Source organism: Cuculus canorus, chromosome 25 (assembly GCF_017976375.1).
Source record: "Cuculus canorus isolate bCucCan1 chromosome 25, bCucCan1.pri, whole genome shotgun sequence".
Taxonomy (NCBI): Eukaryota; Metazoa; Chordata; class Aves; order Cuculiformes; family Cuculidae; genus Cuculus; species Cuculus canorus.
In genome coordinates this window covers 4,124,852-4,136,618 of record NC_071425.1, presented here as the reverse complement: position 1 = coordinate 4,136,618, position 11,767 = coordinate 4,124,852, and the positions used below count along the sequence as shown (strand labels likewise).

Genomic DNA, 11,767 nt, shown 5'->3' with positions numbered 1-11,767 from the left:
CGGGCACCGGACCCGGCACCGAGCACTGGTGCTGGGCACCAGACTGGACATGGCACTGGGTGCCAACACCGGGCACTGGGCACCAGCACCGGGCACTGGGCACCAGCACCAGGCACTCACAGGTGCTGATACCAGGCACTGACACCGGGCACAGATGCTGATAGTGGACACAGGGCACCGGGGATGGGTGCTGATATTGGGCACTGGGCACCGACACTGGGCATTGACACTGGGTACCGACACTGGGCACCGACACCAGGCACTGGCACTGGGCACTGACACGGCACCGACACTGGGCACCAACACTGGGCACCAACACTGGGTACCGACACTGGGCACCGACACTGGGCACTGGCACTGGGCACCGGCACTGGCACTGGCACCAGGTACCAGCAGCAGACCCTGGCAGCGGGCAGCCCTCTCCCCATCTTCGTAACTCAGCCCCGGCTGGGGACACCCTGCGCCGCTCCCTCGACCCCCCGAGCGGTGCTGCCACGGGGTGCCGCGGGTTCTGAGCCCTCCCCTCCAGGCACCCCCTTCCACCCACGCCGCTGCCTATGGGGCCGCCGGAACTGAAGCCCAAACTGGATGACACAACTGAAGCCGAGCTGTAGGAAAGTGTCAGGTTTAGACATTTCCTTGGAGCTTCTGGCTCTGGATTCTGGGCAGCACATCCAGGAGCAACCCTGTCCCACCTCCCAGGCTGTGGGATCAGCAGACGGTGCTGTCTGCGCCGTCCCAGCCAGTCGTTCCTCTCCGGGTTCACTGTGGTCCAAAATCCTTAAATGAGGGTCATGCAAACGGGAAGATGTGAAGGTGTGTGTCAGCCCTGCGTGAGCCAAAAGCCTGGACAAGGGCGTGTTGTCTCTCCAGGTTACAGGAGGAGGCTGTTCTGCCCTGCCAGGCTGTTGACACAACTCACAAAGCAATTGAGGCTGATTTCTTTTCCCTAAGGTCAGATTGTTTATGCTCAACGATAATGGAAACATCAAGGAGAGGATCGATGCAGGAGAGCAGCCACATCCTCCTCAACCACTAATGACGGGGGATGATTAGGGCGGTTGGATCCGCAATACGGCCTCATCCTGCACAGCGGCTGCCCCGCAAACCCCTGTCTGGCACAAGCAGGGAGAAGCAGGCTAGGCTGAGCGTCACCGTGCCCATCTCCTGTCCAAAGGCTCTGCTCCTTCCACGTGATCCCACTCATCCAGCTCCCTGGAGGAACCAGGAGGAAGGGCTTTGACCAACATCTTGCAGAGAGATGCCCACCTGCAGCACAGGCTGGTGAGCAGACAGCAGTGAGCGCAGCCTCCCCCAGCTCTGTGCTTCCCGGAGCGAGCGTGGGGCATGGTCCTGGCCAACAGCCACCACCGGCTCCGAGATGCGTGTTCAGCGCCTGCAGCCCAGCGGAGCTCTGCCTGCAGGAGGGGTGGCCTCTCAGCTGGAGCACAGAGCGTCTGTGGCTGCCAGAGACAAAAGCAGATCATAGAATCATGGAACAGCAAGGGTTGGAAGGGAATTTAAAGCCCATCGAGTTCCAACCCCTGATCGCAGGCAGGGACACCTCCCATCACAGAATCACCAGGTTGGAAAGGACCCACTGGATCATCGAGTCCAACCATTCCTAACACTCCCTAAACCATGTCCCTCAGCACTTCATCCACCCGTTCCTTAAACACCTCCAGGGAAGGCGACTCGACCCCCTCCCTGGGCAGCTGTTCCAGTGAATGCGGTTCGGATGCGGTTGCTCAAGGAGAGCTGCAGGGTGCCGTGTTTGCGCTGGCCCCGACGTGGGAGGCTCTTATGTGGTAAGATGCGACAGTTTGAGCACTGTGAAACAACAGACTTTGTTGGGACGCAGCTGCCTCAGACCTGCCCGCTTCCCAGCAGACCCCTTGCACCCCTGACCCCCCCCCAGCTGCCTCCGATGCCACATCTCTTGGGCTTTCCCACTCCTGTTGAACTCTTTCCTCAGGCTCTTCACAGGCTGTGCAAAGTAAGGAGCTCACACAGGAGCCGGGCAATCCCTGTCCCAGCCCAGGAGGGCAGGAGGAGGGGTGCAAAGAGCTGTCCTGTGGCTTCTACCACTCCTCCAGAGCTCATGACAGTAAAAGCTTTTGCTGACGGAACACTTGTCAGGTTGAAAATGTGTGTGCGCAGCCCAGAAGGCCAATTGTATCCTGGGCTGCATCCAAAGCAGCGTGGCCAGGAGGGCGAGGGAGGGGATTCTGCCCCTCTGCTCCTCTCTTGGGAGACCTCATCTGGAGTTCTGTGTCCAGTTCTGGAATCCTCAACATAAGAAGGAGATGGAGCTGTTGGAATGGGTCCAGAGGAGGCTATAAGGATGATCTGAGGGCTGGAGACCTTCCCTACGAGGACAGGCTGAGAGAGTTGGGGTTGTTCAGCCTGGAGAAGAGAAGGCTCAGAGGAGACCTTAGAGTGACTTTCCAGTACTCTACAGGAAAGGCTATAGGAAAGCTGGAGAGGGGCTGTTCACAAAGGCTTGTGGGGATAGGACGAGGGGCAATGGGTATAAACCAGAGAGGAGCAGATTTAGTCTTGTTAGAAGGAAGAATTTCTTCACCCTGAGAGTGGTGAGACACTGGCCCAGGTTGCCCAGGGAAGCTGTGGCTGCCCCATCCCTGGAGGTGTTCAAGGCCACGTTGGATGGGGCTTGGAGCAACCGGATCCAGTGGGAGGCGTCCCTGCCCATGGCAGGGGTTGGAACTGGATGGGCTTTAAAGTTGCTTGCAACCCAAATTATTCTCTGATCATATGAAAAACTTCCCTGCTTAAAAAGTAGTTGCTTTTATTTTTATCCTGTCCTGACTGCAGCTCCCAGCAGAGCTGGGGATTTTGGTCTTTCCTGGCTGAAAAATCCTCAGCCTGATCCACGGGATGGGCAGCACCACGTCTTGTTCTGCAGCGGCCAAAGTGGAGGTAAATCTGGCAACAGCGGAGGCTGCTGGAGGAGTGGTCCCAGCACCATCCAGCTCTGAATTAAACAGGAATTAAACGTGTCCTGTGACAGGCACAAGCTCCAGCGGTGCTGAGCTCAGCTGGCATCAGCCCAGGGACCCCAAGGAGACCAACACAGCCCCAGCTCCTCGCTCTCTCCACACAGCACAGAGCAGAACAGCTGCAGGATAGACCCGGCACAGCCGCGATGGGCATCCCAGGGCAGCCAGTCCCGAGCTGGGCAGTGACACCGAACCCGAGCAGCGACATCGCTCCCAAAACGCTACCCAAGCCCCCGCGAGCCAGGTCTGCAGCCACCCCCACGCTGGGGTCCCTGCCAGGGGCCCAGGGATCAGGACACAGCCCCGGCTGGCTGGGAGCCCCAGCGCTTTGGAGAGACGCGGAGCCAGGCAGGGATCTCGGCTTGGTCTCTGGCAGGCTCGTGTCCACTTATCGAGCGTTTTCATCATGAAACGAGATGCCTGAGACAATCTCAGAGGAACAGAAGAGTTCCAGTGAGGCCCCAGCAGATGGGAGTGGAAACGAGGGGTGAAGTTTGCTGCAACTGCTGCCCTCCTGCGCCTGGTCAATGGGCTGAGAAGCTCCTCTACCACCCTACAAACACCATCCCACACTGTGAGCTTGGCAGAGATGCGGGTCCCCCTGATCCTGGCCTGGGACACCAAACTGGAGCCAGCTTGGCTCAAAATCAGAAGGTTCCTGCTCCGCAATCAGCTGCCCATTGCAGCGCTCCGAGGTGCCCGCAGCTCCCCGACTGTTATCAGGGTGGCATTCCTGAGCCGCGGGCGCCAGCCCCAGCCCTGCTCTTTGAGGAACCGCCGCAATCAAGCAACACAACCCATTTCTCACTCACATTTGGCTACTGGGAAGAGAACAGGGAACTCTGTAATCGCTTCCCTCAGGATTAGATCACGAATCAAAGCCCTGCTCAGCTCCTTGCTCCAGCAAGCACTGCCAGGAATGGCTCGTTCTGATCCCAGAACTCAGGGTGGGAGCACGGAGGGGCCAGGATGGGTCTGAATGCAGGCGTTCCCTGCAGAGGGAGGATGAGCAGCTTGGGCTATGAGGGATGGGATGCCCATCCTGGGAACAATCAGGGCAGAGGAGCGCTCTGTAGCGTCCCAGGGCTGGTTTCATGGTTGGCTTCATCACTCCATGCCCACAGGATCTCCCAGCCTCCTCCTTGCCCCAACACATGCCGAGTTCAAGGAGGAGGAGATACCACCCAAACCTCAGTTGTGGCTTTAACTCCAGGCTGATAACTGGCGGATTCCTTTAGCCCAGAGTCACAGATGTAGCGCCTGCGACTTTATCCCAACATATAAATCTAATGCAATGACATAACTCTTGCTCCCAACCAGACACATTAAATAAACCTTCCGTCAGTGCTTCTGCTTCCGTGGCCAGCGGGATCTGAGTGTGCACGGCCTGATAACGCCTTATCTCAGCACCAGCCCCTTGTGCTTTGCCTCACCCTGGCCAGCGAGCCCTAATCGCCGTGGCCAGACACCGCAACAGCCTTGGAGCGGCCACGGGCTGCAGACAGGCGCTGCGCTGGCCCCTGTGCCGGGCTGTGGGGCCAGGCTCGGACACACCTCCAGGTGCCAGAGCTGGATCCATGCCCATGCTGGCATGCCTGGAAATGCAGATGGGTTTGGGATTGTTTTCTAAACTCCTTAAGGGCAAACCCCGAGGAGAAGGGATCGGTGCCACTGCAGGAGTGGGGTGGGTGACTCCATCCCCTGTGGCCAACAGTGCAGCGGGGCCAGAGAAGCGGCAGGTGAGGAGCTGCCCAGACGGGGTTCAGCCATCCTCCTCGGTGAGCACAGGCTTCCTCTGCCCTTCGCTTCACTCTCAGAGCGACTGCAGCTCTCACGCTGTGACTGAAGCTTCTGGAAGAGAATCATGGAATGGTTTAAGGTGGAAGGGACCTCAAAGCCCATCCAGTTCCAACCCCTTGCCATGGGCAGGGACACTTGCCACTGGATCCGGTTGCTCCAAGCCCCATCCAACCTGGCCTTGAACCCCTCCAGGGATGGGGCAGCCACCACTGCTCTGGGCAACCTGGGCCAGGGCCTCCCCACCCTCACAGGGAAAACATTTCTGCCTAAGATCTCACCTCAATCTCCCCTCTTTCAGCTGGAAACCATTCCCCTCATCCTATCCCTGCACTCCCTGATCCAGAGCCCCTCCCCAGCTTTCCTGGAGCCCCTTTCAGTCCTGGAAGCTGCTCTAAGGTCTCCTCAGAGCCTTCTCTTCTCCAGGCTGAACAACCCCAACTCTCTCAGTCTTTTCTCCTACGGAAGGTGCTCCAGCCCTCAGATCATCTCCGTGGCCTTCTCTGGACTGTGTGAATGCGCCCATTCACAGGAACATCACGGCTAGAGACTATCACACTCTCTCCCCCTGAACAGTCCTATTCTTTCCTCTCTGCCCCACAGCCCAGAGCTTCCACGCCAGAGCAGCTTCGCACAGCACCTCTGAGCTGGCTCTGGTGTCCTCAAATTGCGATTGCATCACCAAATGCTATGAGGCACTGAATAAAGAGAAGGAAGACAAGTTGAGAGGACATCAAGAAGCGTTGTTTTATCTACTGACAGGAGCTTGCACCACCGTGAGACATAAATTGCCCCATCCCCCACAGAGAAAATGGCCAGGCAACATCCGCACCCTCCAGGGTGGGAGTACCCCCTGGCAGCAGCTCTTCCAGCCCCAGGACCCATCCCCAGGCAATCAGCATGCGGGAATTCAGTCCCACAAGGACCCCCCAGGCCCAGCTGGATGCAACCTTTCCTAACCAGCCAAGAGGGTGCGGAAAAAGGAATGTTACACCGTGTCTATTCTGCAAGCGTGGGACATACTCTTCCTTCTCCTCTCATTAAGTAAGCAGTTAAGTAGGAAGCTGAAAAAGAGCAGGGAATCACTGCCAGGAGCACTTTGGAAAGAAAAAGGCTGATTTTAGGCTTATCTAATGTCACATCAGCTATTTCCTCAGAAGAGAGCAAATTTAATTAGGAACAGAGACCACTCAAGGACAGCCAGGTTGCAAACAGCACATGGAACTCGAACACAATGCCGAGAGGTCTGCGTCACGCCTATGGAGAGCAAGGAACACAAACATCCCAGGCCTGGCTGCTAAAGGCTTGTTACTCAGGATCAAGCGCAGACACCATCAGGCACAGAACAGCCAACACAGAAACACTCTCTCCCCGGTGAGATGATGTGTGGTGGCACCGAGGCCAAGACAGCTCTTTGCGTCCCCAGCACGTCCATCCCCAGCAGCTGCCCTCTCCATCATACAATCCTTGAGGTTGCAAAAGACTTCTAAGCTCACCCAGTCCAACTGTCAGCCCACCCCCATGCTGACTAAATCATGTCCTGAAGTGCTACGGTCCAACGCTTTTTGAACACCTCCAGGGTTGGAGACTCCACCACTCTTTCAGTAAAGAATTTTTCCCCAATAGCCAATCTGAACCTCCCCTGGCACAACTTGAGGCCATTTCCTCATCCCATCACTTGCTATTTGGGAGCCCAGCACCCACCTGGATACAACCTCCTTTCAGGGAGCTGCAGAGAGCAATGAGGTCCCCCATCAACCTCCTCTTCCCAGACTAAACAACCCCAGGTCCCTCAGCCACTCCTCATAATAAGACTCAGTTTCTACACCCTTAAACAAGTCTGTTGCCCTTCTCTGGACACACTCCAGCAGCTCAAGATCTTTCCATCCTCTGTCTCCAGACCTGGCAGCTCGGGTGGGGACTCAGCCCGGTGTCAGAACAGGTTACCGGAGAGCAGAGGATGTGAGGCCAACCTTGGCCACCCCGGGCTGTGGCAGCACTGGCAGGCTCACCGCAGGCTACACCGTCCCATTTGCTCACACGAGTCTCAGGGTTCGTAAGGATGATGGTCTCCAGAAAGTATCAGAGACCACGTTAGCCCAGTTCGTTAGTGACTCGGCACGAGCGCACTAGTGCCTCTCTCCAGCAGAGAAACGCTGGCACATGGGAACTCCTCCACAGCACCGCAGCCATTGGCGTAGAGTGCAACCCTGATCTCCAGCCTCCAGCTGCAACTCCAAAGCGACATGCCCAGATCCATTCTACCAAGTTCAGGTCAATGGGTTACCGCTAAAAAAAAGGAAATAGTGACATTTCACAGCTCCACAACCTCAACCTGGACTCCAGCATTTTGTCCACACTAAAAATTGCCGACTGTTGATGAGGGCTGTCAGCAGCACTGCGGCTGGACCAGTGATGAGTGTCCTCCAGAGGCCGGACCAGCAGGACAAGCTGCTCCGCTCTGGCTGGGGACAGATGGCTAAAACCTGCCAGGATCCTGAGAACAACTACATTGGGTCTGATCGAAGGTCACCCCAGTGCAGTAGCCTCCCTCTGCCTGCAAGCACTGAATGCTCGAGCAAAGAACGGAAGAGGCGTCATCCTTCCCCGCCACAGCTGCCCAGCTTACCCTGGTCAGTGATTCCCGATTTATTGAGTCAAAAACTGTCCTGGGGTCACAGTTCCAGACAAGTTGGTTGTACTTCATATAACCTGGCCCAGGTTGCCCAGAGCAGCGGTGGCTGCCCCATCCCCGGAGGGGTTCCAGGCCAGGTTGGATGTGGCTTGGAGCAACTGGATCCAGTGGGAGGTGTCCCTGCCCATGGCACGGGTTGGAACTGGATGGGCTTTGAGGTCCTTTCCAACCCATTCTACAATTGAATATCAGCACTGAGAATCTACTAACTCAGCCATAGCCTCCAAAAGCCGCTGCTGTGCAGAGCAACACCTCTGCAACAAATCCATCTCCTTCCAGAGGATTGCACAGGGAAAATAAAAGTGAATGTTGCTATAAGGATGGGCCCGCACAGTTTGTGGCTCTGGCATGTAAAAAAAAGCACTTTTTCACTTTTTCGGTGTGGGGCTCGGCAGGCGCACTCTCACCGGCACATTGCCGTGTTCACCTGGTACAGCAAGGAAGGAAGTCAGGCTAAGGAATTGTGGCTGAAGGGTAAGAATCTGGTATGCTGGTTTTGTTTCTGATGGAAAAATACAGATAGACGAAAACACTCAGGCTGGTGTATAAATACATCTTGTTTTAACTACTTCAGATCAGTTCCTGGGCATCCAGCTCCATCAGGCTGCACAGCCTACTCCACAGCAAGGACGTACCACTCTTCCATCGGGGTCTTCTACAGAGCCCAGCTGTGACAGACAGGTCCTTGTGCTTGCTTTCACCCTGCCTGGCAACGCAGTGGGGACTGCAGAGCCCCAGTGTGCGGCTGGCAGGAGGGAAGGAGGTGCCCTTTGAGGCCAAGCCCCACCAGCCAGCTGAGACTGCTCCATCGCCTTCAGAGGAGCAGGGATCGGCAAAAGGAGCAGTCCCGTTATTTCATTTCCTAGTTGTCCCTCTCAGAACTGCCTAGAGCAGCTTTAGCCTCTCAAACATGATCAACAAGAAGAAAAGACAGACAGGGGATCTCTGAATATTTCTAAGAAGTCATGTCTTTAGAAGGCTTTGCAGGTTCTCCGTGTCCCAGGAAATCCCAAGCGTGCAGCTGCTTGCAGTTATGGCTTGAATCCAGGCCAGGATAGCGAACCTTCACAGCCAGAACTGCCTTGGCAGCCAAGGAAGATGGGAAGGGGCTCCTATCAGAAGAACTTCACACCTCGGCCATCGTCCAGCGTGATAATTTCAGCTTTGTGTTCTTGTTGCAAAGCTTGCAGGGCACGGAGCAGCATAGTTTCATCCAAGCCATGGAACTCTAGAAAAGGACAGAGATCTCCATCAATGGGAAAAGTAAAACTCACGTGAGAAAACAAAAGGGCTTACAAGGGCCAGGGACTGGTGGCAGCGAAGCAGAGGGCTCTGAGGAGCACCTTTCAGACTCTGGTGCCATAACGCTACAGCAAATCCAGAGTCACGGCTACCCCGACAGGCTCATCACTACATTCCTGCATCAGGAATAAAGCCTGAAGGTCAACAGACAGAAAGGAATGAGTCACGGCGGTCTCAGAGGCAGCGCAGACGCTCGGCATAACAACAAACCACCCCGCACCTCAGGCCAGACACAGAGCTGGGCACGAGGGCGGCTGGCGGCTTAAAACGCAAACAGTGATAACAAAGGGAGACGTTCAGGCAAAGGAGTAAAAAAGCCTTCAGCACTGTCAAATGCTGCTCTGATTGCTATGAATTAGCATAAGCAATTTTAACATAGTTAATCTACTAAACTCTAATCTGAGAATCAACTGTTTATGCGCTCAAATCAAGCATGCTCCGAAAACCCACTCCAGAACACACCACTACCTTCATTCTCTGTGTCATCTCCACTGGCTAATTCATACAGCGTGAATACGGAGTTAGTCAAGCCGTTCTTCGATACCTGGAAACATAAAAGCAATACAGCAAATCTCACCTGTGTGATTTAACAGCATAATCTCTCATACATCTCAGCGCAAGCGAAATGGAACGCAGACAGCACTCAATGAGTGAAAATATCCTGGAAAAGCTCTGGGACACTGGGGAGTCAAGAAATGACACCTAAGAAAACTAAGATGATTCCTTTCCCTGCCCCTCTGCTCTTTCTGCCCATGTGTTTTGTAATAAGGACTTGTGCTGTATGAAGGCAACGCAGCAACGCTGCTCTGGCCTCACTAGGGAGCAGCTGCAGCAGGAACGGATGACTGTGCATCCACAGCTCAAACTTCAGCTTAGAGCAAAGCTGTTAACACCTCTACGCTTCTCTGCAACAGACAGAAATGGAAGCAGAAGTTAAAAGCCATGAGGAAGCAAGAGCAGGACACTCCAGTGGTCTGTTTGACCAGCAGCACCTGAATTCCCGGTTACAGAAAACCCAGCGTGCAGGGAGACAGTGCGTGCGTTCTCACCCACTGATAGATGAGCTTCCCCCACTCTTCTGGTCTTCTCCACATGATCAGAAAACTGGTTTTGTTCTTATCTAACCATTCCAGGTTCCCTAAAATCAACAGCAAAAAGATATTTAATCAGAGCACAAACGCACAGTGACAAGGAGACCCACAGATTTCAAGGCATGTGCTTGACATGATGCCCTGGGACCTGCCCTGCCCTCCCCATCAGCAACTGAAACATCTCTATGCGTGCAGGAAATAATTTCCCTCTCCAGCCCCATTTTTCCTCCCACCCTGGCTGGGAAGCGGTGTGGCTCCCACAGTGGGACGGACCCACCCATGGCTCCCACCCTTCCTCCCCGCTCACTACGGCTCAGGCACCAGCCATGGGATAGACAGACAGACAGATGGACCCACCGTTCTTACGGAGCTCTTCCAGCACCACCTGGATGGCTTCTAGTGGCAGCTTCCCTGGGCAGGGGTTAAGGAGGCGCTCACTGGGTGAGGGGGGAAGAGGGGCCGGGGTGGTGGTCAGGGGGCACCAGGCAGAGAGGGGAGGACATGGGGACAGGGGCAACGAGAGAGCATCAGGGGGCATCAGAGTTAAGGGGAGGACAAGGGATCGAGGAGAAGACAGCATGGGCGAACGAGGTCAGGAGCAGGGTAGGGTTGTAGACACAATAGATGGAGAGGGGCAGGGGCACAGAGGCACTGGGAGGGCAGCAGGGACACTAGGTGGGTTGAGGGGAGAGAGCACAGGTGCACCAGGAGGAGCAGGAGAGGAGGGAGCATGGGGACACCAGGAGGAGCAGGAGGGGAGAAGGCACAGGGGCATCAGGAGGAGCAGGAGGGGAGGGAGCATGGGGACACCAGGAGGAGCAGGAGGGGAGAGGGGCAGGGGCATCAGCAGGAGCAGGAGGGGAGAAGGCACGGGAGCATCAGGAGGAGCAGAAGGGGAAAGGGCAAGGGGGCATCAGGGGAAGCAGGAGGGCAGAGAGCACAGGGGACACCAGGGGGAGCAGGAGGGGAGAGGGCACGGGGGCACCAGGAGGAGCAGGAGGGGAGAGAGAATGGGGGCACCAAGAAAGATGGAGCAGCGGCATTGAGGGGGACGATTCAGGGGGCATGGGAAGAAGGGTGGGGGAGAAGGAGTGTTGGGTGGGGCAGCAAAGAGAGAGGGGTCACCGGACAGGAGTGGTGGCACCAAGGAAGGGCATGGCGGGAGAGCGTAAGAGGGCACCGGGCAGGGGGTGACACGGGGGCGCCCGAAGGATACGCTGCAGGCGGTGGTTGGCGAAGAGCGGGCTCTCCTGGGCCTCCCGCACCGTCATAGCGGGCAGCCGGTGCCGCTGGCTGTAGGCGAGGGCCAAGGCACACCAGGCCGAGAGCTGCTTCTGCCGGGTCTCCCCGTTGGGCTGCAACCTGCGGGGCTCGGTCAGCGCCGGGAACAGGGCCGGGCGGCTCCGTGGGGGCATCAGCACCCAGATCTACTCCCTCCAGTCCTGCCGCCCCCACTCCTGCTCCTGGTCCTCCCGATCCCGGTGCTCCGGTCCCGCACCCCAGCTCTCCTCTCAGTCTCCGGTCCTGTTCCCCGCATCCCCGCTCCTCCCGGTCCCGCTCCCCCTGATCCTGCTCCCCCGTCCCAGTCTCGGTCTCCTACTCACGTGAAGAAGGGCGGGAAGTTGTACTGCCAGGGCCACGCGAAGCTCATCGCCGCCACCGGAACCGCCGCGCGCGCGCCCCTTCCGGCCCGCCCTCACCAAGCCCCGCCCCCCGCACAGCCCAATCAGCAGGCCACGCCTCCTAGAAGCCCCGCCCACCACACTGAGCCCACTCCATCGAGGCTGCGCTCCTCTGAGACAGGCCCCGCCCCCTTTAGGCCCCGCCCGCCCCCCAGCCACACCCCTCGGGTCCGCCTTCAC

General features: G+C 56.9%; 1 protein-coding gene across 1 annotated transcript; it reads right to left on the bottom strand.

Annotated features, from left to right (window-relative positions):
* Positions 1-6,411: 6,411 nt before the first annotated feature.
* Positions 6,412-11,638, bottom strand: VPS25 (vacuolar protein sorting 25 homolog). The gene is made up of 6 exons (XM_054088083.1): positions 11,510-11,638; positions 11,122-11,267; positions 10,263-10,316; positions 9,864-9,952; positions 9,283-9,358; positions 6,412-8,740 (listed from the first exon to the last, which is right to left on the bottom strand). Exons 1-6 carry the CDS (start codon positions 11,554-11,556, stop codon positions 8,628-8,630), a joined length of 525 nt encoding a protein of 174 aa, XP_053944058.1. The 5' UTR covers positions 11,557-11,638; the 3' UTR covers positions 6,412-8,627.
* Between the last annotated feature and the right edge of the window lie 129 nt (positions 11,639-11,767).

What these genes read in the sequence shown, in the direction of transcription:
- VPS25 (XM_054088083.1), bottom strand. Translation starts at nt 11,556, where the DNA reads ATGAGCTTCGCGTGGCCCTGGCAGTACAACTTCCCGCCCTTCTTCAC. An exon ending in AACTTCCCGCCCTTCTTCAC is followed by an intron (nt 11,268 to 11,509) that starts GTGAGTAGGAGA and finishes CGAGCCCCGCAG; the next exon opens with GTTGCAGCCCAACGGGGAGA. An exon ending in CGCCAACCACCGCCTGCAGC is followed by an intron (nt 10,317 to 11,121) that starts GTATCCTTCGGG and finishes ACCCCTGCCCAG; the next exon opens with GGAAGCTGCCACTAGAAGCC.